This window comes from Canis lupus, chromosome 8, assembly GCF_048164855.1.
Source record: "Canis lupus baileyi chromosome 8, mCanLup2.hap1, whole genome shotgun sequence".
NCBI lineage: Eukaryota > Metazoa > Chordata > Mammalia > Carnivora > Canidae > Canis > Canis lupus.
Genome location: NC_132845.1, coordinates 64343983 through 64371744, shown reverse-complemented (window position 1 = coordinate 64371744; position 27762 = coordinate 64343983). Strand labels below are relative to the sequence as shown.

The 27762-nt window shown below is 47.6% G+C and overlaps 1 protein-coding gene across 18 annotated transcripts in view; it reads right to left on the bottom strand.

The window, feature by feature from the left end:
- SDK1 (sidekick cell adhesion molecule 1) overlaps nt 1-27762 on the bottom strand; it is an 895654-nt gene that overhangs the window by 139399 nt on the left and 728493 nt on the right. For all 18 annotated transcript variants that reach the window (XM_072836835.1, XM_072836824.1, XM_072836827.1 and 15 more), the window contains 5 exons: nt 21501-21616; nt 19522-19714; nt 12513-12611; nt 6512-6703; nt 3348-3469 (listed from right to left, as the gene is read on the bottom strand). In XM_072836835.1, coding sequence (XP_072692936.1) covers nt 3348-3469; nt 6512-6703; nt 12513-12611; nt 19522-19714; nt 21501-21616 — 722 coding nt within the window. The remainder of the gene's footprint in view (nt 1-3347; nt 3470-6511; nt 6704-12512; nt 12612-19521; nt 19715-21500; nt 21617-27762) is intronic.

The following is a 27762-nucleotide window of genomic DNA, read 5'->3' as shown; positions in this document are numbered from 1 at the left end:
GGGTGATGGATTTGCTCATCAACTTGATCCTGGTGATGGTTTCACAGGAATGCATACATCTAGGTCAGAGCTTATCAAATTGTATATGCTGGAAATATCAAGTTTATTATGTGCCAATTAACCCAATAAAGGTGTTAAGAAATTTCCTTAAACAGTTTATGAGTCAGGACAACCAAATGCATAGTGTCAAGTTTGTGTGGATCTGGTTTTCATCAAAACCACAGTAAAAAGATGTTCTTGGAAATTTTCAGGAAATTTGAATGTGGACTGATTATTAGATGATATTAAGGAATTTTTAAGTACAATAATGGCATTATAATTTTAAGAGTATGGATGTTTTAATGTAAAGGTTTTCTGAAGGAAATATAGACATACAGACGAGTATGCCAACCACAGGTGGACAGACAAGATAAGCACATCCCAGACTGAAAAGCAACATTCCCAGCATTTGGGAGGCTCTGTCAACCCCTCCTGTACTGCGGAACCACAAGGCCCCAAGGGGAGCTGGAACCCCAACACCAAAGATGACTTCTTGTTTTGGAACTTATTATATAAGTGGAATCAAACAGTGTCTACTCAAAATGTGTGTCTGGCTTTGTTTGCTCAACATTACGTTTGTGAAATTCATCCATATTTAGTTTGCACATATAGACAGAGACACACCCTGAAAACTTCATGGTGAAATGACATGTGGTCTGAGATGTGCTTTAAAACACTACAGCTGGGGATCCCTGGGTGGCTCAGAGGTTGAGCATCTTTGCTCACGCCTTTGGCTCAGGGGGTCCTGGGATTGAGTCCCGCATCGGGCTCCCTGCAGGGAGCCTGCTTCACCCTCTGCCTGTGTCTCTGCCTCTCTCTCCATGTCTCTCATGAATAAATAAATAAAATCTTTAAAAAAAGTAAAATAAAACACTACAACCAAATCAAACCATCATGCTGTATGCCTTAAACTTAGACCATGATGTATGTGTGCCAATTATTTCTCAATGAAACTGGGGGGGATAGATGTATAGAGGTGTATACAGATATAAAATTAGGTCTATGTGTAGCTATGTATCTATAAAGAAGTTAAACTAAGCAGATTAGCCACTGATGTTATCATTCCATACACAAATATGACCATGTAATTTTGCATAAATGACTTCATATAAGAGAAGAGATACTACATTTGATCTGCTTGTTTGTGCATCAAATGATATGCACGTGAACATCTTCCTATGTCAGTGAGTCAATAAACGTAGACTTTGCCATTTTTTCATAGCTGCATTTTATGGCATAAAAGCATTTAAAAAAAACACTTCAGCAACAATAAAAGGGGAACTAGATGGATCTAGGTAATGGAACAGGTGAAGCTAGATCATGGGCATGTAAGAGTTTGTTTTGTCATCGTCTTTCCTCTTGGGTATGTTTAAAACTTTTTAATGTTAGAAATCTAAGGACATGGTTGTGGGATGGCGGTGCAGAGCAAATGTGCTGCTGCAGAGAAGCTGCTCTGCGTCCACCATGCTGATTCCTCTTCTCAAGGAAACTAAGACAGTTCCCAGACCCCGTCTTGTGTAACTGGAGGTTCACGACTGAGTTCTGGTAAACAGAACACAGACAGGAGTAGTCTGATCCTGGCTGGCCCTGGAGGCAGGGAGTAAAGGCCTTATTTGGGAAACCAGAAGACGTTGGCATTTCCATGCCACTGCAGCCTATGTGAGTCTCACACACAGGTCTGAAGCTTGAGACCTGTGTCCTTGGCATGCACAGGGCTCAGCTGTCCCAGGACAAGGGATGCCAAGGGCTGTACCACGGGATTCTGTCTTCCCTGCCCAGCTATTTCTGATGGACCTTGAGACTCCAGAATTGCTTTTCATGAGATAAAGTGATTTTTCTCCTCCATTTTCCTCTATGTGTTTTAAAGTTCACTTTTATCATTTTGGTTTTCATTCACTGGGGACCTATGTTTCCTTTTTTTTTAATTTTTTTTAATTTTTATTTATTTATGATAGTCACACACACAGAGAGAGAGAGAGAGAGAGAGAGGCAGAGACACAGGCAGAGGGAGAAGAAGGCTCCATGCACCGGGAGCCCGACGTGGGATTCGATCCCGGGTCTCCAGGATTGCGCCCTGGGCCAAAGGCAGGCACTAAACCGCTGCGCCACCCAGGGATCCCGGGACCTATGTTTTCAATTTGATGTGAGGTAGGGACATTCTGTTGATTTTTTTCCTAAGAGTCGTTCTAGCCCCTTTTATCAATGGGACCCAACCAGCTGGTTTGCACTTTCAGATTCCTGCGTGTCAGTTTTCAGAAATAGTTTCTTTTCTTTTTTTTTTTTAAAGATTTTATTTATTTATTCATGAGAGACACAGAGAGGCTGAGACACAGGCGGCAGAGGGAGAAGCCGCTCCATGCAAGGAGCCTGATGTGGGACTTGATCCTGGGTCCCCAGGATCACACCCTAGGCTGCAGGTGGTGCTAAACTGCTGCGCCACTGGGGCTGCCCTCAGAAATAGTTTCTTAATGAAAGTTTTGAGGATGTATGTGGACTTGGTCCCCAATTTATGGCCAATTTCCAAAAGCAAGTCTTTCAACAGAGCACAAGCAAGTCTTACAACAGAGCACAAGCACAGCTCCAAAAGTTACTGGGATTTTACTAGAGACAAGAACTGTTCTGACACTATACTCTTCCACACTTTGTCTCTTCAGCTTTTTATCTCCTGCTGTTGTTGGAACATGAACTGTGCCTTGTGTGGTGCCCCAGCCCCATGGAACCCCATGCCCGTGACCCCATGGGATCTGCCCCCGGGCTCATCCGAACCCAAGCCTCCCACTCTTCTCCACACTTGCTCCAGCCCTCGGGCCTCCCTGCCAGTCCTCGACTGTGACGTACATGTTCTTTTCTCCCAAGACGGAAATTTGTCCTCTTTGTGTCCTGCCTGGAACAGTGCTTGGGAACACACCTGCTCTCTACACAGGGCGCGTTCATTCACAGGATACACAAGTTGTACCAAAAAAAAATCTTATTTGTACATCTGGTAGCTTATTGTTACATGGAATTAAAAAGAAATAAATCAACTATGCCATTCAATTTAGGTCCCTATTTGGAGCTGAAAATTGAATGTTAAGCCTTCTCATCATTTCTTCTATGGTCTTTTCAGACCCCAACCTAACATCCTGTCTCTTACCTTTCCATATCCTGCCCCTGGCAGCCCATCATCTCCAGTCTCTGGCTCACATCCGGCAAACTTGACCGCCTCTCAAACCCCCTGTCCTGAGAGTCTCTGTGCCCCTAACCAGCCATTCTGCAGAGCATCAGTCCCCTGTCTGGAAACCCTGCTGTCCACTCCCAGGAGAGCATACCTGGCCCTCTACGATCCACCTGGAGATGGAGGTCTTCCCATCGTAGCCTGGTCGGAACTGCAGCGTGGCTGAGCGGGGGCTGATGTTGGAAATGACCAGATTGGATGGGGCGCCAGGGAGCTCTAGAGACAAAGGAGAGGGAAAATGTGGAGATGCAAGTTCCAACAGCTCACGAAATGCACCAAACATGTCAGTAAGTAAGTGGTTTCAAAATGCCTCGATTTGTTTTCAAAACCATGTTAGTGAGAAGCCTGCTTGTGGGAACATGACCACAGCATGATCCTTACTTTCTGGGGTCACCCATCAGGCATCATGGCCTCTGAAGTGGGATGAGGACATATCCCATGTGGGGACACATTTTCACGTGGCCTCTGGATGATCCACTCTGAAGGTCAGGACTCACTCATCTCTGTGCACGGCAGGTTATGGTTGAAGGACGAAAGGATGAATGGATATCATTCTTTCAGGCTCCGAAAAGAACACAACCAAATGTCCACCCTCCCTTTGGTGGTGACCATGATGCTGGGGCAAGCCGAGTGGGGTGGGCGGGAGAACGCAGGTGCCACATTATCTGCTGCCAGGTGTGTTGGTCCTGAGCCTTAGGCTCCTGGGTCTGGTTTCCAAGACAATAGCATTCAGGTGAAAGTGCAGAGCCCTCCCCACTCCGCCTGAGTTCAGTTGCTCCGGCAACTAAATGGGAGGAGGGGGGCTCTGAATGGGCTTTCATCCTGTGAGGTTACCTGGGGCTTGAGCCTACTCACCGAATACGGCTCTTCTGGCTGGCTGCTCCCCCAAAGAGCCTGTCCCACTCAAAAGTGAAACATCGTGAGTTGGAAATGGCAGGGGCTCTTATCTTACTGTGCTACTCTAGAGAAAGACAGTGGGATGGAAGGGAGGGGGGAGGGATGCCAGGCAGGGAGTGGAAACACTTTGCTGCCTTCACTGCTCTGGGGAACACCCTCGGGTCCTCCGGAGCTAGGAGTGCTGGAAACCAGGACTTGCACAGAACAGTAAAACCACTTCAGTGATCAGGTCAGCACTGGCACAGCCTGGGTCTCTAGGACCTCGAGGGGCCTTTCCACGTCTCATTTAATGAATCTGAAGCAGAAAATGTTTACATTGAAGGACAAGTGACTCTTGTCTTTGGATGTGTCAGCTCACTAGATCCTTTAAATGGTGCTCCAGACATTAATGGATGTGCACTTCAAGCTCAGCAAGCAGAATACAGTCCTCCTGAGTGATGGTCATTGTGAGATTGCTTCCAGCCGACACTCAGGGCACTCAGGGACACCCCGGGATCCATCCCTGGCTATGGGGGACCCGACCTTGACGTGAAGCAGCAGCACCTCCACTGCTTCCTTCACCTTGGTTCATCAAAGTTCACTGGGCGCAGTGGGGCCCTGTCCTCCTGGTGTCCTCATTCTGCAGGTCCACCCGCCTGGACTGAGCCCAAGCATCTCAGGGAAACCGGCTCACACATGCCAGTGCCCCAGAGTTACTGTTACTGTCAGTCTGTGTGTGTGAGATGACTCTAACAATGACACTTTACAATGCCAGCATCACTAGGTATTAGAGTGTTATCAATGTAGGTTTTTTTTTTCTTTTTTCTTTTTTTAAAGAGAGAGAGCGTGTGTGCACAAGTGGGAAGGGGCAGGAGAAGGAGAGAGAGAATCTCACACAGGCTCCAAGCTCAGCCCGGAGCCCATGATCTCACAACCCTGAGATCATGACCTGAGCCGAAATCAAGAGTCGGATGCTCAATCAACTGAGCCACCCAGGTGCCCTGGAGTGCTAACAATGTTTTAAATGTGTGCTGTGGGAATGCACTGTTTGTGTAGAATAAACAAATCTTTCTGTCAGCCAAAGACTTCTTTCTTTAAAAAAGTAAACTTATTTTGTAAATGCCTTTAAGAAACACCGGATTGCCTTTGAGTGTGGTCCCCGATGAGCAGCATATGCACACCCAGGGTACCTGCTCCAGAGGCAAATCCTCCAGCCTTGCTCCACACTTGGCAGCCTAGGCATCTGCTTTATGAGAAGCCCCTGGGACACTGCTATGGGTGACGGTGGCCAACTGCTGCCTCAAAGGGAGGCTACTGGCCTCCAGACAGTGTCCTAAGAGGTCACCTTGCTCAGGGGAGAGTGAATGCTGTGCCCTCATCCTTCTGCCACCACATAGAGCTTGTAGGGCTGCCCAACTCTCTCTGGATGCAGTCTCTGTGAGGAGGACACACGCATTCATGTGCATGTTTCTTTCTTTACTGTATGCATTTTATTTGCTTTGCATCCCGTGCAGATCATGAGTGGCCCCCTTCCCAGAAGACAGCTGGGCTAGGAACATGGGTCTGGAGGCGGATGGTGCTAAAGGAGGACGTGCTGATTTCGGAGGGAGCTTCAGGGCTTTAGCCTCAAAGACCAACTGACACAAGGCCAACAGGCATCTTCTAAAGAGCAAGAGCCCCACAGCTTTAATTTCAGAACTGAACCGAGAGCCCCAAATACCTCTTCACATTCCCTTGTATTTGTGAACTCCCAGGAAAGACACTTTTATTTTAAATGTAAATTTTAAAATTAGAGAGGAAAGAGTGAAGTACAGTTCTCTGAAGCCGAAATGAGTGTGCTGTGTGTTTAGGGAGATAATCTGAATCTCAGAAAGGACCGGAGGGTACGGGCAGCCCATGCCCACATCACAGAGTGATAGTCCGCAGCCACTGGCACCCACGAACACCCTGCTCTCCCTCCCACCGCCTCCTACTCCTTTTTCTTATCTCAGACCAAATCTCCACTGTTTCACTGAGTGAATCAAGGTTTATGCTTCCTATTCTTGGTTTTAATATCGACGCCTCCTACTGCTCGCTCTTGGAGGAAGCCTGTGTCTCCGTATGTGGGCCCTGACTGCTGGTCTCCCTGGAGGGCAGGACTTTGGGGCCAGCTTGCTCTCTGGGGCACAGAGAGCACACCCTCAGTCCACACCTTAACAGCAGATAAGGCTGGAGGACAAGGCTGACGTTGAGTCCTAGTACACTTGCCACCCCACTGCCTCGGCAGATAGCAGACACCCATCTTGTAAAGGACCCTGGGTGTGCACAGGGCTGCCATCCACCCAGAGCGCCTGCAATATCTGAGCCCTGCCCTTAGAGACACGGCAGCAGGGTTTTACTGACCTGGGGGCACTCCAGAAGAAATGGTGGATGAGGTTGCCAGGCCGGCTCCCGCAGTGGTGACAGCAGCCACATCAATGGTGTAGGTGGTGAGTGACGACAACCCTTTGATTTTGTACTCATGAGTTGTGTTACTGAGGGTGTGGGTGAGCCGAGAGCCGTTCCTACCGTACACCTCCCAGGAAACCTGGTAGCCTGAGGAGCGAGAACACAGGATTAGCAGGGCCACCTGTGAGCTGAGGGTGGGGCTGGATGCCACTGTCGCTGTCACAGAGGATCTAAAACAGCATGAAAGCCCAGCAGATGTGCTGAAGCTGGGAGAGAACCTGCTGCTCTGCCCACATGGACTCTGAGCTGGGCCCCTCCTCTGTCCACAGTGTCCCCGTCCCCCTGACACCTGGTGGGCTGTGGGAGCCCGGGCCCACCTGCGGGTGGTGACCCTGGCACCCGAGCTGCCTTAGGGAAAGATGAGTGACGGCGCCAGCCTGCAGTGCTCAATTTCACCTCATGGCAAAATGTGGATGCATTTCATCAATATTTCCGTTTTTATACGCTGATATTTTCATTATGCACTGCTCTAAATCAGGAGCTTGCTCCTGGGTTGCAACTAATTTGTGGAAACACTGCCACTTTTTCCCTCATGAAGTGATTGATAGAAGCTCTCTCCCGTGTAAAGTGCTTTCTCTAAAAAGTCCCTCTGCCTAAGCGCATGAGTTCTGCTGCCTCCCCAGTTTCTGAACCCTCTGTTTTCCTGCCAAAATCTGATTTTTCCCTGGTCTCTGTTCAGTCCAGTGGGGCCTTGTGACCACAATTTATTCAGCCTTGGACTCCACTGCTATTTTAAGCTCAGAGAAGAAAAGCCCCAGCAAGATCCTGAATTGACCCCCATGGAGGGGAGTTTATGTGGTTAGAGACCCTGCAGAGGGTCTCCTAAAGTGGGAGACACTGATGGAAGGCGGTTGAGGGCCCAAAGGAAAGGGGAACTGCTGAAAACACTTGCACTTCCTTCTTTCCAGTCAATAAACTCACAGATACCGAAACACCAAGAGGCATCTTAAAGCTCATTCTGATGAAAGCAATAAATATGGTTAGAAACTTGCACTTGCAGGTAAACAAGAATTTAAAGAGTATCTCGGGACTTTAATATTTTGAAAAAAAAATTAATGTCAGAAGCTGCTGCCCATCTGCGGTCCCACAGCCCAGCTACTCCCTACTCCAGGACACTAGGACACCAGGCCCCCAGGCTGACAGGACATCCAGGGGGGAGCAGCAGATGGGCACCCGGCTGCCGGCCACCTCCCTGCACATTGCACCTCCCCTGTTACCTTCTGGTCTCTGCACAGGTCCCTGTGCTCTGCTCAGCCCATCTGGGCTGTGGGCTGCCCACCTGCCCCCAGACCTCAGTGTTCCTACTGGCTAACCACCCACTGCCCTACTCCCTCTGGACCCCAGACTCTCCCTCCTCATTGCCCACCCGCCCCACGTCCAGCCTCCGTGCCTCACTCAGTGTGCCAATCAGTTCTTTTTATTTTGTTAATTCAGAATTTCGGATCTAATCACACAATTAAAAATCCAGCCTTCTGGGCAATGAGTATGAACAGCTTCAAGCACACACAGTGCTCCCAAAGTTCCTGTGGCGTTCTGAGCACTTCGCTGACATTAGTTCATCTAATCTCATAGCGGAACTGCGAAGTCACTACCCTATTTATAATGGAGAACGCCAAGGTGCAGAGCCGTTTGTGAACTTGCTGGAAGCTGGCAAGGACTTCTAGGGTTGGCCGGGCCCCACACTTCCCATGGAACCTCCCGAGGCCTTCTCTCCGAAGCCTTGATGTTCACGAGCAAACCCGACCACTCCCCTGACCTCAGAGGTTTCCACCGAATACATCAAGAGACAGTTTGATCCTCAGGGTCATCCCTGAATGTACAGGAGGAGAAGACTTTGCTTTATGTTTTGTTTTTGTTGTATGTTATGGTTTTATTTGCTTAATTCTGTTCTTCATCAGAATTTACAAAAATACAGCACATTGTTTGTCACAGTGACCTGGAATCCAAACTTCCAGCACCCTCAGTGGGGGCAGCAGCGCTGGGATCTGCTGTCACATTGGGTATGTGGCTGGGCTGCTGTCGTGGATGCAAAGCCCAACGGCCCTCACCTCCTCAGGAAGGGTGTAAGGGAAGCAGTGCCCTGAGGCATGGCTCTTTGGGCTGTGCGTGGATGTCTCACTGCCTGCTCTAGCCTGCGGGGGGAGGGGCAGCCCCGCCAGCACTGGGCGTCTTCAGCGGGGGTCCTCCTTGCTCCCAACGCTGCCTGAGACTAACGACCCCAGGAGCTTCAGAAATAATTTTCTGTTGATCTGCAGTAAATTCTCTACAAGAGAGCAGTACATCCAATCACAAGCTGTCTGTCTGCATCCAGGCCCTCATAAATCAGAGTTTACGCAGGGAGAGTGGAAGATGCTGGAATTTACAATAAGCACAGTGGGCAATCTGCTCTTGGGCACTCTGCCCCTCCTCAGGATGGCCCTCTCTTTCTGGCCCCAAACTGACAGGGTGGCCTGGGGCTGCTCACTGCGCTTGGGGCTGACGAGGTACGGCTGGCAGCAGGTGTCTGGGGCATCGGGTGCCCCGTGCAGAGGACCAGGCCTGGCCGTTGTCATCTGCCCCAAAGCCGTTCCAACAGCAGCTGCGTTAACAGGAAGGCTCCAGGATAGTCTGTGGTTTCCCGAGGCTGGGTTTGCCCATAGACCAGGCTTTTCTTCTGCCTCTTGGTTAGCTACTCTGCCTGGAGCCTGGGATAGACCCTGTGGTGCTGCCTGGAGCCCCGTCAAGGGAGGGTGTGGAACCGTCAGTTGGGGGCAGAGCATCTGGGTCCAGGGAGGGCCTTGCCCAGGGCAGGGGTCACTGGGGCTGTGGCTGGAGAGATGTGCAGCTAGGCCTAGGAAACCACAGCCGTCGGGTTCAGCTCCCGTAGGCCCTCTTCCTCTGCAGCCTTCACCAGAGCTCCTGGGACCCCAGACAGATAATGGCACAGGTCAGACACAGCGAGATGGGGACCGTGTGGCTGCTGAGAGGGACCAGAGAGCACTGCCCGCAGCTCTGAAGTCGTAGCAATGCCTCCAACCCAGGTCCACAGCACACAGGAGTCAGAAGGCCAAGCTCCACGTAAACTATAGGCTGCTGCTTGTAACTACACGTATTTGTTTAAATAAAATAGGAAAATGAGTTCATTAAGCTCTATTAGCTGGCGAGAACAGAGGATCATAAATTGGAAGTATTGGCAAGCACCACTCAGCCGGGAGATGCTGGCTCTGCTCAGTGATTACGTGTGCCCATGGGCTTCCCTGAAGATTTACACGAGGAACGAGGACCCAGTGCATATCTGAAGGAAGGGGAGTCTCCGTGTCCATTCGCCTACCAAGGAACCCTAGCCAGATTTCTGGGACTCGGGTCCTGAAACCCACAGGCCAAGCAGGCAGCCGCGGACGCCCCGGCTCAGAAATCAACAGTGAGCAAGCGCAGCTCTCATTCCGGCCACAGCACCGACCAGTCCCTGAGAGGTCTGAGCTGGAGCTCTTTGCTTTCCAGGGCAGCCTCCTTCTACGCGCTTCTGGTGTTTTTGCTTTTTTGTTTTCCATAAGTGCAGCCTGGTTTGCTTTTTCCTCCCTTCGCATGGCTTAGAGCAAAGTTAAACCAACCAGGCTTCCTTTCTGCCCATCCCCCACGTGACTCCCCAGCCTCTGCTCCAGGCAGCAGGAGGCCTTTGTTATTTCACACACTCACACTTGGGATCCTGTGCTGAGAGGCTGCAGAATACCGGCCAGATCCTGGCTCCTACAGTCCCCTTTCCTGGAGCTGCAATATTATTGACAGTGGGTATTTCAAAGCATTAGCTCTGAGGACCGAACCAGACCCATACATGTACTCTGGTTAAAAGTCAGAGGGAGAGGAGGCATCAGGGCAGACGTCCCAGAGGACATAGTGGCCGGAGCACACCATTCTGCAGGGGGTCGGGAGGGGCTGGCTCCAGGGGGTTTCCCCACTAAAGGAGAGAAAAAGGGAGTTTAGGGGAGGAATGCAGTCCCCAGGCTATGCCCCAGGCGACTGGGGACACTGTGCGGAGGCCCAGAAACAGCGTGGGAACATGGTGATGCTGGGTGCCTCTTGCCCGTGTCCCCGGGATGATGGAGACCTCCAGCCTTAGCTGTTCCCAATTTCAGGATCAGGGCGGGCCACGTGTCTTTGCACACACCTTGTCTTTGCAAAGCTGAGGTTCTGGTGGTGTCTGTGATACAGAGGCAGGTACAGCATGAAGACCAATGTGGGGAATTAAGGAAATGAAGGTGGTGGGTCCACTCTGACTCCATGTTTAAGAAAGTGGGCAGAGTCAGATTCCCTTGGGAACATCAGAAACACACAACATATTTGTGTGAAGAAGGAAATACAAATGTTTTTCTTTCTGTTAATTTCAAACAGCTATTAAGTTGTTAGCATATTAATCAGCTGTTTGTACCAAGTAACTTGACAAACAGCTGTCAGGTGCTTCTTTGACCCTGGGGACCTTGAGAGACTTGGTGAGAGACTGTCACCCCAGGAAGACGGGAGCCTCTGGGTTGGGTTAGGAGCAGGGTTCGAATCCCATTGCCGGCACACTGAGGATGTAGAGGCCAGAATACGGACACTTGCATCCCTGTGCTGGCCTGGTTGTCTGCTGGCCATGTGACCATAGGACATTGCCACCCACGGTGGCGGACGGAGATTGTAGGAGGTGTTTTGTCTGGCTGTTTGAACAAGATCCTGTAATACTAAGGTGCTTGCCTGTGGATGTACCCAGGGTGGCCCTTGATGCTCTCCAGACATGGGGTTGGTAGAGCCGTGGGAGCTGAACCCCGAGGCCAGGCATCAGGGACAGACATCATTCTTGGACTCTCTGGTACACCTGTTAGCATGAGTGGGCTTCTGGATGGCTGGGCACATGAGGGCTTCCACGGGCAGCATAGGCTGGTTGGCTGAGGGACAGCGGACACAGCTTAGGCTCCTGGCGGACTCAGAAACAGGATGGACATGGCTCACTCAGGAGCTGGGTACTCCTAAAGCCTCAGGGTCCAGGCTTAGGGGGCAAAGGCAGGAGCCCTGGATATGACAGGAGGTTTTGCAGGTAGAGCCCCAGAGAGCACCTGCCACAGAGTATGTGTCCCAGACCCAGTGGCTGAGCAGTGGGAATATGAGTGGCTGGCTTGACATTTCAAGTAATGCTTGCTAAACAGAAGGGGCCTCTGGCGGCTGCTGCCCTGGTGCCTCCTCCCAACAGCCCCACGAAGAAATGGAGGGTCTGAGAGGTAAGCTGAGGCTCCTACCTTTCCCTGAAGTCAGAGCCACCCAGAAATTTTTTTTCAAGCCAAGGATAAAGCTCTCTGAAAAAAATCATCAAAGCCCTACAAAAGACCCCTACAGCCTGAGGGAGTCTGTCTGGGGACATGGCAGGCTGGCTGTCCTCACCTTGGGTCCCCCTAGGGCACTGAGCCAGGGCACCCAGGCTTTGCTGTCGGGCCCATCCTGGCCGGGGACGGACCTGGCCGTGGGCTGATTTGCAGTGTTTCAGTGAAGAGACTGCACACGGTGGACTTCTGGTGCACGACTGCTAAGGAAGGGCCTCTTGGGGCCTGTCTCCTCTCCGCATGGCTAGGAGAATCGTGGGGGACTGAGAGTGTGAGGGGATGTGCCACAAAATGCTGAGTCTCCCTGATCAAAGGCTTTAGAGGTTTGTTAAGCTAACATAAGGAGGCCACAGCCCATGCAGGGCAATGCCCCCAGGAGGTAGGGTCCTGGGGACATGGTATTGGGTGTGGTGATGGAGCCTTCTGCCCAAGGTCCGGCAGACATGCCGCTTCCTGGAGAGGCCGTGATGCCCTTTTACCCGGCCAGCTGTGTGGCTTCCAGCGATGCCCATCTCCCCCATCGGGGCGAGTGTGTTTTTCCTTCTCCCAAGCACAGGGATACTCACCTGTAATGATTCCATTCTTCTCCAGGGGCTCCTGCCAGCTGACCTTTAGGGATGTGTCCAGAATCTCCGTGAAACTCAGATGTCCCACAGCACCTGGTTCTAGCAGGTAAAAATAAAGTCATCTGTTAACACAAGAGCCCCTTCTGTCCAGGTCAGATTTGTGTGGAAAGTTCTAAGCAGGGAAGGGAGGCAGTTCTAAGCGGGGAAGGAAGGCCAGCGCTGGGCCCATAGGCCAGAGTCATAGGCAATGCCAGTAAAACCCAGAAGGGGCAAGGGAATTCGAGGTGTGAAAGGCATCCTGGCTCTGGGCACATAAATAATTTTACTCTGCTGCATCCCAGCCCCGCCAAGAACCTTAAGACAGGTAGCAGGAGATTGATACACACTTCCTTCTCCTTGATCTACTCTAATGAGAACAACCAGGCTGCCTGGATCCTGAAAAGCCACGGCTGGCGCCCTATGTCCTTGGACATGCCTTGCAGCCGAGTGTCCGGCTGGCGTGTGGTCACTGCTCTGTGCAGCCAGGGCCGGCCCACACCCAGCTCCATCCAGGGTGATGCCCTCAGGCCTGACCTAGAGCTCCAGGCTCCACGCCCCCACCCCTCCCTGAGGAACCCCACGGTGGGGCAGGGGCAGGATGCTGTTCCAGCAACAGTATGCTCCTTCACTAGGAGTTTCTTTGTGGGTGACTGTTCTCCCTACTGTTGGAGGCAGAGGCGTTTCTGGGTCTGAGGCCTGTCCTGGACGTCAGCTGCTACTCTTAGATATCTCACTGTCTCAACACAAAGTCATTTCTGAGATGAGCTTTCTGGCACTTTGTAAAGCACCCAGAGATAAAGTCCGAGAGGCCCAACGTGAGGTGAATAGTCCAAAGTCATAGACTCTCAGGGCCCAGACCCCTCGTTGGCTTTGTAGTTGTGGCATCAAGGCCAGGCCGGGTCAGCGAGGAGGCCAGCAAGGAGGCATTGGAGGAGGATGCAGAGCCCCCGCTGGCCCTGTCCTAGAGCTGCTTCCTTAACAGCTCCAGGGGCAGAGACAGAAGAAGTGCTTTATAGGAGACTGGAGTCTGGGACTGAGTGGGTATGGGATGTGGGGATGAAACAAGGGACGGGGACAGAGATGGGCTCCACTGTTGGCAGAGCCAGGCATGGGTCCATCAGTTACTTCCTCCAGCTGGTGGGGCTGCTTGCTGGGGTTTGCTCTGCATGCCTCTGCCAGGCCCCACGGGCCTATCCTTCCCCATGCCCAGAGTCCGAGTCAGGGAAGAAGGAGGGGAGGCTCGTGGGGCAGAATCAGAGACAAAGGAGGAACTGAAGGAGAATGGAGAGGAGCCAAGGAACCCATTCCCTCAGCACAGACGGATTAGGCAGGAGCCCCAGGCCCCTTGGAGACACCAGGCTCCTCCTGAGAGGCTGTGCCTCTGACTCCCCCATCAGGCCCTGAACATGCCACACTGAGGTCTTTTTAATCATACACAATTCAATCTTTCAAGTTTAAAATAAGAGAGCATGAAGACAGGGTCATCCTCCCGAAGAGCAGATTTCAGGGGATCCCTATGGAGAAGCCTTGTTCCTGTTTGGGCCATTGTTGCCTTGTCTGCATAGATGGCGGATTCAGTACCTGGGACTCAGCTGATACTTGGACAAAGCTTCCTAACACAACTTCTAATTAAAAAAAAAAAAGGAAAAGAAACAGTCTCAGCAAATACGCTCATCTGGGTGAAACTTTCAAAAGACGTTTTATGGATAATCTCAAACACCCACAAATGCCAGTCTCCGAGCCGGAAACACGGTAAAATAGAACGGCTGTCGAAACCAGCTCATCTTCCTCCAGTTTTGAGTTTCCAGAAAGACATTCTGATGGATTTTCGAACTGACTTGTTCTTTTTTCGATCGATAGAGCAGCAAAGAAAGCTTTTTGCTCCTTTTATATTCTCAGTGTTTCTGCTTCTTGGATTCTTGCCCAAATATGCTGTCCTCTAGCTCTGCTGGAACCAGCTGGCAATGTCTTGGCTTAGAATTTATATTCTGTTTCCTCTTTACTGCATTGCCTGCCCTCCCCACCCCACCCCTGAGTTCTTATTGCGTTGGAGCTTCGGAAAAGGAGTCCGGCTGGATGCGGATCGAAGTGAGGCGCCATAACCCCGAGAGCTCGGGTGGCTGTGCTTCCAGCACCCACGGGGCCATCAGCCCTACCCCAACCTTTCTGTGAGATAGTCCACACTCCAAACAGCATCAACAGGTTCCCCAGCTACTGAAAAATTGTGACTGCATTAGAAAACTCTAAAAGTACAAGATCACTTCCAGTTTTCTCAATTCCCAAGAAAGAAATTTCCAGTTTCTCCTTTTCCCTACTAATAGTGGGCAAAAAATGCATTTAAGGTTCAGCTTCCTGGCCACAGAGCTTAATGGGATATTTTTCTTTCTGCTTGTTTAACTGGCAACAATTGAGGTTTTTCTTTTCGCAAAGAATTCCGCCAGGAGTGTTCACTCTTTTCTTTGGAAGGAGTTACCTTCTTCTGCCACTTTGTATTTTTAATAAATATCTTCTGAAAGTGAATTCTGATATCCAGTTGGACCTGGCTGTGGCTTGAGCAGAGACATTGCCCTTGCCTCTTCCTCAAATAAGTGAAATAGAGGAAAATCCCTCACCACTGTCCACGTAATGAAGCGCTATAAGGAGGATGCTCATGAACTTTATCCCCATCAGCTACCTCTCCATCCCATCAAAGGCGTAAGGGGGCTGGGTTGTGCTTCCCTACAGATGACTGCACACAGTACACTTCACCCAAGTGAGGCTCCCTCTTCTTTCCCTGAGACCCTACGTGGCCCCCTCTGCACCCTCGGTCCCACATGACCAGGACAGAGCCCAGTGGCTGCGCCTGTCTCTTTGCTCCCTTGTCTTAGAGTTTGCCTGCCTGATCCCTAAGGTGACTTCATCTGCTTAGGCGGCTTTACCTGCTAGCAACCCTGTCGCTCAGACACCCTGAGATGGAGTGGATTTCAAATACTTCTGTCTGTGGTTAGACCACATATTCAGTTGCCTTCCCTAACCCGTCCTTGGAAAGTAAGGTCATAACTGTGACTTGCTAGGACTCCCAGATCCACTTCAGACACGTAGGCCCAGAGGCCCCACAGCCACCACATACCTCACGTGTCCCACATCAGCCCGGTGTCCTCACCCTAGACCCATTTCCCACATTTTGATCACTGACATCATCAACTCTGCAGTCACATAATCCAGAGCATGGTGGGTCATCTTAACTCCTTTCTCCTACTCCATAGCCCCGTGACATGTCTTTAGGTTCCATGTCCTCTCACCACTGTCCCCACATCATGGGCTCCCTTCTTCTCAGCTTCCTTCATCTTTACCTCCACTGCGTCCTCACAAGACCCCTACACAGAACTTCTGGAACATGGATTCATTCAGATAACCCCATCATGGAGAACCTTCTGTGGGTCCCCAATGCCCAGAATGTCTTTGTCCAAACTTCGCAGCCAAGACTCTTCTGAGTCAGTTCCCAACTTCTTTTCTGGCTCGTCCCTCCCTCGCTTCCACGTGCTGTGCTACTGCCACACCAAATAGCTCGCTCATGTCCTCTCACACTTGAGTCCTCTTCTCACCACGGTGAATGCTGCTTCTCCCACATAGAATGCCCTCAGCTGTTCTCTGCACGGAAAGCTATCTGTCAAGAGCTGCCTCAGCTGCTGCCTCCTCCAATACTCACCTGATGCTCCTCCACAACGCTTTTTTGCTACTCTTCATGAGCAGTGTCAGCCACTTCTCCAGACCTCCTCTGTGGCACTGGCCTCAGACACGTGCCTCATGTCAGACTAGGCTATAAGCTCGAAAGGCAGAGGCCTTATCTCTGCAACCCTTGCACTGCCCAGCTGGCTACTTCACACAAAGTAGGCATTCCACAGACATCTGAGCGTAAATGTGCATAGCTTGTCTCTGTGTTGGACAGATGGATGAGTGAACCAATCAAGCAACATTTAATTATAAGATAATTATGTAGAAATGAGACTTGATGAGATAAGCATACTTTAAAAAAAAAAATGGAAAAGCTGAAATTGATCAACTGGCTCCTTAATCCTAAACTCTGGTGGAGGGTGGTATATAAAATATATAATTGAAAAGTAGGTTTTACAGCAGAATACACATTATTCTTTTCAAGCCCTCATGAAACATTCACCAAGACTGATCACATGCTGGGCCCTAAAGCAAACTTTGATAAACTTAAAGGGATTGAAATTGTATAGTGTGCTGACAGCAGTGGAATCTGGTTAGAAATCAGTTGCAGAAAGACAACAGGAAAATCTCCAAACACATGGAAACTAAACAGCACACTTCTAAATAACTCATAGGCCAAATAGGAAGTCTCAAAGGAATCAAAGTATATAGAACTAAGTGAAAATGAAACCCAATATGTCAAATTACATGGGATGCAGCTAAAGCAGTGTAGAGAGGAAAATTTATAGCCTTAAGTGTTTGTAAAAGAAATGAGGACAGGCCTCAAATCAATAGTTTAAGTGTCTACCTCAAGAAATTAAAGGAAGACCAAGAAATATACTCAAAACAAGCAGAAGGAAGGAAATATTAGCAGCAGAAATCAATGCAATTGAAAATAGGAAAACAATGGAGAAAACTCAATGAAATAAGAAGCGTTCCTCAAAAAAAATCAATAAAATTGACAAATCTCTAGGAAAAATGACAGAAATAGAAAAAGAGATCAGCAATATTAGGGATGAAACAAGGAACACAATAACATACCCTGCAGCCATGGGAGGAGACTAAGGGAATACTGCCAGGGGTGTTATATGCACAGACTCAACAACTTAGAGGGTCAGTTTCTTGAAAAATCAGACTGCGAATACACAACCAAAATTAAACAGACAACCGAATAGTACTGTAATCATCGGAGACAATGAATTTATAATTTAAAAGCTCCCCTAAAAGAAATATCCAAGTCCAGAAGATTTCACTGGAAATTGCCACCAGACATTTAAAGAAGAATTCATACTGACTTTACACAATCTCTTTTAGAGAGCCAAAGAGGGGCTGGGGAGCCTGGGTGGCTCAGTTGGTTGAGCATCCAACTTATGGTTTTGGCTCAGATTATGATCCCAAGGTTGTGAGATCACCCCTTCATTGTGCTCTGTGCTTAGCATGGAGTCTGCTTGAGATTCTCTCTCTCCCTCTGCCCCTCCCCCTGCTCAAGCACTCAAATAAATAAATAAATAAATAAATAAATAAATAAATAAATCTTAAAGGAAAAAAAAAGAAAGCAGCAGAGGGGAACAATACCAAGCTTATTTTATGAAGCCAGCCATTACCCTGACACTTAACCAGACACATAGTAAGTACAGAAATCTCTCTTATCAACCTGGATGCAAAAAAATCACACACAAAGTATTAGCAAATGAAATCCAACAACATAAACAATAATTACAAACTAGGACCAAGTGGGATTTACTCCAAGTGTGCAAGGCTGGTTCGACATTTGAAAATCAATCTGCTCTATCAACAACTCGCCGAAAAAGAAAAACCCACAGAATCGTATCAGTCGATGTAGTTGCAGCAGCTGATAAAATGCAATGGTTGTAAGGAGGTCACCATCCAGGGGTGGGGTGAGAGCTGTTGCTGAAGGTTATGATGAGTGTGAGAGGTTAGGGGTCCAGTAATAGCTTCTCTGGGAAGGAAGTGAGCTCACCAGGAACACAGGGTGGGTAGGGAGTTGCCACTTTCAGATGAGAGACACCTGGGTGCATTTGTGGGTTGACAATAGGGTCAGACTCCATCTTCTGAGAGAGGCAGTGGGGTGAGAATGAAGGGCCTGAGGGGGGAGCTGAGGGGGAGGAAGCTCATCTTGGATGGCCATGACCTCTGTACATGTTGCCTCTGTGAGCACAGCAATAATGAGGCCTCAGCGAGTAGGGCCCAGCCACCGCACCATTGTGCCACTGTGCCATCTGTGGCACAGGAGGCCAGCCATACCCAGAGTCCCGTGGCCTGGATGGGAGGACAGACAAGTGGCAGCCCTGGGTGACTTTTTCTAAACATGTACTAGTTTCAATTCTCCTTATAAAGAGAGTACGTATTCACAGCGAAATGAGAACATGGGGCAAAATCCAAACAAATGTGGAGAATCTCCATGATCACATCACATAAAGATAACAACTGTCAGAATTGTGACATCTTTCCTTCAAGGTCTCTTCTCATCTCAGGTAGTTTTATACAAGTGTGCTACTATAAAATTTAGATCACATGTAGTTTTACATATTTTTTTTCACCTAACACTAGATCATGACAATTTTCTCTCAAAAGTTTTTAATAATGACAAAATGTTTAGTATAATGTCATTCTATAATTTTTAAAATTATACCCATCTGGGACATTTGCATACTTTTCTTTCTTTCTTTTTATCCCATTACAAATAACCACAATGAACCTCCCTGTATGCGAGTCTTAGTGTACATCTGCGGTCATTTTCTCAGATAGCTTCACTAGATGATGCTTTCCACAGGTGTCAGCTGGCCTGGAGGCCGAGAAGGAGCTGGTCTGAGCTGACCAGATGGAGGTGATGGCAAGTCAGGATGCTCAGAGGAACTCAGGAGAGATGCCCCAGGGAGGGTCAGGGAAGGCATAGCTGGGAGGCCTCATGGGGTGTTCAAGAAGAAGGTAAGGGGATTGGAAGTTGAAATCTGTGGATAGAGAAGTTCAGCAAGACCACAGGTGGACACATGGCTGAGTCCAGACTGTTTCTCTTGCCCTCTGAGATCTTTCCACTAGCCTGGCTTCGAATCCCAGAAACCACTTTCTGCCACTCATTATTAATACTGCCCATGACCTATCTCACTAGGGTGCACAGTCTGTGAGCACTCTGAGGACATGAAGGCTCCTCATGACCCTCCTCGGACCTCATCCAGCACTGGCAGTGAGGTAGTCTGGACCTCCTTGACACCTGACTTCTGACTTTTGAGAAGACACATGGCAGAGGAGTACTCACTATCTTCGTGAGTCCATATGAGCTGAGGTGTGCTTGGAGGCCCATCCCCTGGAGTGGTGAAACACAGAACTGATGCGAAGTAAGCAGTGAACTTCTTCAGATTTGTTATATACCCGTGGTGGACTCCGTGGAAATCTGGTGCAATGGTGACCACTGTGGTGGCCTCGGGGACTTCAGCTGGCCATGCCAGGAGCTGTGAGGGGACAGGTGGACAAAGAGATCCTTTTAAACTGCACATCTTCACTCTCAAGTCTGTATCCAAATTTTTATCTTGTAATTACTGTATCTTCAAAGAAAGCAATGTCATGATTAAGAAACTCCATAAATCCTACATTTTATAATCTCACTTAAAAATATGGAGTTGAAAGGCTATCTCACAGATAATTGTACACAAATATATACATTTGTATATATTTTATACATGTATATATAAATAAAATATCTACTTTAAACATGTTGGAATTATAGACACTCCTCAAACCTTCACTTTCTCTTCACTTAAAGATGTTGTGGAGCATACATGTTTTTTTTTTTTTTTAGCACTATGCAATAAAGACAATGCCATCTTTACTTAACTTAATCGGTACAATAAAACAAACACAATTATCAACGAAACATGAACACAGATATTTTTTCCAGATAGGCACCTACTCTGCCTCAGAAAGAAGCCCGGGATTCAATGAGAATGAATCTTAATTATTTATGATTTATGTCACACTAGTTTTCTGAAAATAATTTAGGAAGTCGATCATAATTTTAAAGAAATATAGTATACATACATATTCCAAGGGAAGTTGTTTTAATGTTTGGGCAACATTATGTATGAGTGTGACTTTTAATTCCTTTGATACCAAACATTTCCAGGGTTAATTAGGTCTGAAGGTTGACATGCTGCAGGACACAAAGCGTATTTATATAGATCAAACCGACACTGAGCCATTGAATGAATGCTCCAGTCTTGCCAATAAGACTTGACAGGAAAGTCAAGGAGGCAAAATCATCTTGGTTGATCAATATGATTTTCTTTCAAAAAAGCTTCTGAGTGTAGATTCCTCTGGGGGAATCTAAAAGGAAAAGAAAAGGCAGGGCAAATTTCTAGCTACATCTGCCTTTCTAGTGAAAACAAAAAAGTGTTTTTGTAACTTGAATCCAAACGGGAAAAAGAAGTGAACCACGTGTCTAAGGAAATAATACTCTCTGAATTTGAAATTACCAAGAATTCAAGCAGACTAGATAGAGTCTTTTCTCCATAAAGGTCTTCCCTGAGCTTACCTGCTATTGCAGAACACTAGTGACTGTGATGTAGGTAAAACCAAGACGGGATCCCAAGTCTAACCAGAAGATGATCTAAAAGGCACGATGAACTACACTTTTGGAAATTGCATCCAAATACATCTATGAAGGTAACATATTCTGGTCATTAAGGAAAGTTATCTGGAGGTTATATAGTGGGAATCTGGGTATCTAATTCAAGCCAGGTAGGTGCCCTGAATTCACTGGTCTTGGTTCTATATACAGAACTCTCTCTGAACTTGAGACGGGGAGGGAATAAATATCTTTACCTGACAGAAATATCATTCACTGCATCTAGCACCCTTTGTTCTAAGTCTGGTCCTCTAAGAGGACTTCTCTCCAAGAAGAAGTGGTTTGTACAAATGCTGATTCCAATCAATTGAGATAGGTTTTCCACTGCTAATTTTAAAATAAATGGCTTTTCTCAAAAGAAATTGCTCTGTTACGTATGAACCATCCACTTGAAAACTAATAATTTGAGTTTTTGAACCAGTAGAGCAGATAAGGGCTTGGATAAATGGTGACCCCCTCATCCCCCCTCCCAACCACTAGCACCAAAGCCAACACACTCTGTAACTTGATGCAATGGGTTCTTTATGAAATGAGGAGTGGGCAGCCTTCTCATTGGTCACAAGACCATGACATACCAGGACGGCCACCCAGGGGTCTGAACTAAGTCCATGTACCTTATATCCCTGGTTGATGCCGTTGATGAACTGCTGAGGTGGGGGATTCCAGAGAAACTGGATGGTTGTGGAATTCACAGCTTCCATCTGCACGTTCTGTGGGGGCGCAGTAGGCACTGTTCCAAGGCAGTCGTGGAAGACAGCAAAACAAACGGTAGGAGGCACGGTAGGGAGAAGAGATGAAAAAGAAACTCTTAACTGCCACTCCTGATTCACAGGCCATTACAGCATTGAGAACAGGGAAGTGTGATGAATGTTTCTGGAAGCTAATAGTGGCATTATGAAGAAAAAGAACTGGGTTATTTCTCATCTTGTGCTGGAGAATTCTTTAAGGTGTTGGTGTAAAAGTGGACTGGATCATCTCATTCCACGGGTGAGGCTTTCCCAGGAATCCCAAAATAAAAAGCTAATAAAAGTGGGAGTGAATGGGTGACGGGCACTGGGTGTTATTCTGTATGTTAGTAAATTGAACACCAATAAAAAAAAAAAAAAAAAAAAAAAAAGCTAATAAAAGCTTTCTCTGGTTCATTTCTCAGTGACTCAGTGTTTGAGATCCAGGCAAGGTTTCGAGAAACCCCTTCCCCCCTAGGTACCACCATGTTTCAAGCCCATTTATCCTTCGTATGGGAAAAAAAGCATCCCCTCCCATATGGATTGTTCATTCATTTGGAGACTAAATTTCTCTTTGTCTATTACAGGGATCACCATTTTGTCTTCCTGTTATTGACCAGCTACACCAAATGGCCTGCCTTCCAGGAAGTCATGTTGGCTACTCATGCAACTGAAACAGGTGCATTGTTCTGTGGAGCAGCAGACACCTAGGACAGAGCAGCCAACTCTGCCCTATGAAAGCATGGAAGGCTCTGGCCAGGAGGCACCTAGACTAGGTCTGGCAGAAATGTCTGAAGAGGGAAGGCCTTGAGAAAGGCCTTCTCCATTGGGGAAATAGAGTGAGCAGGACCTGGGACTATAAAACCCCGGCATACTGTGAGGAAACAGTGAGCATGACTAGACATGGGGTACATGGGGGCAGCTGTGCTGAGGATGTAGATAGGTTGCTTTGGGCATTGCTTCATGTGCCAAATACAATGGTTGATAAAGTACACGGCAGACCATCAGGAATCCAAAGGGTTTTGAAAAAGGCAGCCATGACTGGCTGCTGGAGGACAAGAACCTCACTGGCCTCGAAGGAGGGGATGAGCCCACTGGCTGTGACATCCAACTTTCTGCAAAAGAAGGTCCTGTTCTTTCAGAGCTTGCTTCAAAGATAAGACACAGAAGCCAAAAGGATCCTCTGGCTCAAGGTAAAGACATAAAGACAACAGTTTCCTGGCACAGAACACACGGGGACAGAGCATGGTACTGTTAAAGATTACTAAGCCTCTCATTATTCTCTTCTCCAAAAGCTCATCTCATTAGGCAGAAGTGAAAAAAGCATAAAATTCACCCCAGCCCCTCAGTGTACTCCTCAAGTAACGCTCTTTTCCCAGCCGCTCTTGATGCTGGCTGCCAGGCCAATAGTCTGGTTCCCCACTCAGCATTTGTGGATTAAAAATAACTAAATAAAAATGGCCAGGGGGGATCACAGTGCTGAGGATGTAGAATGCCGGGAAGAACGTCACTTCCCAGTACTGAAGCTGAACTAACTACTAAATCTTAAATTTCCTTGAGCCTGGAGGAAAGCCAAGGTCAACAAGGCAACCAGGGAGTCTGAAATGTTAAGAAAAGATGGGCCTCTTGGAGGGGTGAGGGTGCAAGTGCTGGCTCACCTGCGACAGAGAAGGATCAGGGGACACTGTGCAGCCAGGTAGGGGAAGCTCAGTTAAAATTTCTAATGAATCGCCAGCACCTGAATGCGGGCTGGCAGGGCAGGACAGAGCATTCAGAGGCTGCAGATGCCCAGACAAGTTCGGTGCTACCGAGAAATGAAGGAGGGAATTACAAAGGCCTTCCCATTGGAAGCCAAGTGAGCCAGGAAGCTATGGAGTAATATGTTTAAGGTACTGATGGGAAAATCTATGGTCCCAGGGTTCTTGTCCTGTGAAAGCACCATAAAGGCGTTTTCAGGGAGATGCAGATGGGGAGAATTCATTACCAGCACACCAGCACTGTGAAAAATGCTGGAGGAACATGATACCAGACAGACACCAGGCCTAGCTGTATGCAGAGAAATGGTGATTTCCAGAAACAGCTAAGATGAAGGCAGATAGAATGGATTTCTTTTCTTATTTTGACTCACTCTCAAATATAGCTGATAGTTTAGAGCAACAAAGGTAGTGTTTCATCAGGACCTGTAGCGTGGGTACGAGTGAAATGAGTGGTCCTGACAAGATGAGAATTGGGAAGGAGGCTCTGGAAGGACACACTGACCAGATTCTTACATTATGCATATGGTATGCCTCAAGATAAACTGTGATTCATTAAGGATGTCTGTCATAAACTCTGGAGCAATCACTAAATGAGTTTGGAAAAGATATAAAATAAGGCAAGCATGGGGAAAATGATGTAAATATGAAAATACCTAATTAATCCCAGAGCAGGTAAGCAAAAGGAGCAGAAAAGGAGAAAACAGGAGAGGGATCAAATAGAAAGCAATTGTCTAGATTACAGATTTTAACTTTATCAAGTCACATAAAATGTAAACAGTCCATACATACCAACAAAAGACAGGCCATCGGATGAAAAGCGAGACCTGACTTTGTGGTGTCTAAAAGAATCTCACTTTAAAGGTGAAGACATAAAGAACTTACAAATAAAAGAACAGAAAAAATACACTCTGAAGATATAATCCCTCTGGAGTACAGAGGGGCAGCACATGGGATTCTGCGGGTGATGGAAATAGTCTGTGTCTCGATCACGGTTGTGATCGTGGACTATGTGTGTTTATCGAAACGTACACAACTGTACCTTAAAAAGGGGGAATCAATAATTTTCTGTAAATTATATCACAGGGAATCTGACTTTTAAAAACTGCTGTAAGGGGGCACCTGGGTGGCTCAGTGGTTGAGCGTCAACCTTTGCCTTTGCCTCAAGTCATGATACCGGGATCCTGGGGATCAAGTCCCATATTGGGCTCCCCGCAGGGAACCTGTTTCTCCTTCTGCTTATATCTCTGCCTCTCTCTGTCTCTCATGAATAAATAAATAAAATCTTAAAAATAAAAACCTGCTGTAAGTTTTTTGATACTTTTCTCCCACCATGAGGTGATATCTGTGCCTGGGATCCTGGCATGCGGGCTCAGCAAATACTCTGCCCAGGACCCTGACACCACCTTGGCTATCCTGGGGGAGCCCAGCCTCGAGCCTTCCCTGCCATGGCCCCGACATGTGAGAGGATCCATGTCCTGCCCTCCAGCCCAGCCCAGCCACCCTCAGACTGGGGGCCTCCCCTCCGGCCCCACAGCACCAGGAGGTGCTGTAGGACAGTGGTTGTCTTAAACCTCTAGTTGTCTCCACTGAAAGAAGGGAAGACATGAAGAGGGAGAGACGAGGAAGGAGGAACAAGGAAAGGGAAGAAAAGTATCAGGGGCACCTGGGAGGAGACTCTGACGTGTTGGCTGCTTCTCCCAGAAGCCTCATTCTGCCCTCCCTTCTCATCAGCTGGGGTCACATCAAAGCACCAGGTTCAGAGTGGCTCTGCCTGCGGCACCCCTGCATCACAGCCCGTGAAGCTAGAGGCACAGTCCATCCCAATGTCCCAGGAAGGAGTTTCTGGAGCCCCAGAGTCCTTCCTCTTGCCCACCTGGGGCTTTGTCCAAAAAAATCACCAGTTGTCCTAGCCTTCCTTTGGCTTCTTGTCACCCTAATTATTGTCATCGGAAATGACTCATGAATACAAGGACGATGGAATTACAAATTCCCTAAAGTGAAAGAAAGAGCTACAGCCAGAAAATCCTTGTCGAAAGTGTTTCCAACAGAGGCTGAGAGGCCTTAATTATTGAGGGCTATGGAGCCCTCCTCTTGCGAGGAAAGGCTCTGGCCTTGCTCCCAGGTAGGGCTTCTCTGCAGTCTTCACAAGAGATCTCAGTGCCTCGGTGGCCTCCCATTGCTCCCAATAAGGCCTCCAGGGACATTTTCTCCCCAGATAATTAGCATTTAAAGTGCAGTTCTTCCCTTGTCCCTAACTGCAGACCTTGAAGAGGTCTGCTAAAGTGACAGGTGTTATGCTCTTTTGTAGTTTTCATCGCTCAAAAAGAAAATTCATTTTTTCTAGATAAATCCCCCTACAGTGATCCTAGTACACTCTCAGTCTTAAATTCAACACAGCTTTAACTCTGTCTTGATTCTCACAGCCAAGGACAAGGAGCCCTGTCGTGAGCACCTAGCACCCATGCTCCCCTAACAGGGGAACGGAGAAAGCACATGAGCAGTTTTAGAAACAGGAATTAATCTGATACAGAAAAGTCTGTGGCCGGGATAAAGCAATGGCTGAAGTGGGATTTCTTGGAATGGGCAAGCAGGAGGCACCACATGGCAGAGGAGCACCAGAGTTAATGATGTCTTGTCGATTCTCCACAGTGGTCAACCGCTGTTCACAGCCGCTGAAAAATTTACAACTATTGCATTACATTTGAAAACTTTATCTGTGCATTGCATACTACTAAGTGAAATATGCCAATCTGAAAAGGCTACATCCTGTGTGATTCCCACTAGAGGACATTCTGGAAACAGCAAAACCACAGAGGTAGTCCATTAGTGGTTGTCAGGGGAGGGGAGGGAGGGACGAGTAGGCAAAACACAGGATTTTTAGGGCAAACTATTGTGTATGATGTCACAGTGGATGCACGTCATCACACTTTTGTCAAAACCCACAGAGTTTATGGCACCAAGAGTGAACCCTGATATAAACTACTGATTGTGGGTGACACTGATGTATTGGTGTAGTTCAACAACTATAACAGATGCACCACTCTGGTGGGGGATAGTGATGGTGGGGGAGGCTGTGATGGGTAGGGGGTACGCAGCCCATGGGGAACTTTTGCACCTTTTGCTCAGTTTTGTGGTGAACTTAAAACTGCTCTAAAAAACAAAGTCTATTAAAAAAAATAAAACTAGGGGCACCTGGATGGCTTAGTTGGTTAAGCAACTGCCTTTGGCTCAGGTCAGGATCTCAGGGTCCTAGAATCGAGTCCCACATCAGGCTCTCTGTTCAGCAGGGAGTCTGCTTCCCCCTCTACCTCTCTCTGCCCCTGCTCCCCGCTTGTGCTTGAACTCTCGCTCTCTCTGCCTGTCTCAAATAAACAAATGAAATCTTAAAACAACAACAACAAAAAACTAGACATGACTTTACTATGCACTTGCTGAACCCAGCCATTGTTACACATTTTTCAGGAGCATCTGCAGGGAGGTCTCAGAGCAGCACAGCCCACAGCACTCTCCCCGACATCCCCATTCACCCAACCTCTCAAGTTCACTTTTACGGTAGTTCAAGCTGCTTATCACCAGTGAATTTTGTAGTTATTGTTAAGTGTGCATGGAATTTTTTTTTCAATTAATTTGCTAGTATTTTTGCCTGGTCACATATAGAGGGCGTGTGTGATTATGCTTATTTCCTGGTGTTAGGTGTTCCTCAGTAAAATATGAATGACTTTTAAAAAATTCCCTTCTACCTCCTTCCCTTTCTTTCTTCCTGGCTAGTCATGTAAATTCAGCAAGATCTGATCCTTGATGGATTTCAAAATGAATCCTTGGTTTTAGAAATTTAAAAATGTTTTAAAATAATAAGCTACATAAATAAATCAACTCATTAAAGAGGACTGCAGCATTTTACAGCTTCAAATAATTGACTTTTTGAAATATTTGGGATCAGAGAGTACATAATTAATATTTATAGGTCATGAATCTTTCAGAATTTTAGTTCTTTAATCAAATAGAAATGAATGTGTCAATATTGCCTACTGCATGCTTTTTTTTTTCTTGGATTTTTCAACTCAACTCATTTGAAAACATCCTTAAGAATGCATGCAGCCACAACTTTCTGAAAAGCTGATTTCTGAAGTCATTAAGCCCACAGTCCACTATATGTACTTTATATTTAATCATATAAATATATATTAAAATCATTTATGTCTGTATTAGTAATACCATTTTATATTTATAGAGACATATTTCCCCAGCATAATGAACAATTTTCTAATTAAAGGGAGTCATTGGGACGCCTGGGTGGCTCAGTCAGTGAAGCGTCTACCCTTGGCTCAGGTCATGATCTCAGGGTCCTGGGTTTGAGCCCCACATTGGGCTCCCTGCTCAGCCTCTGTCCCTCT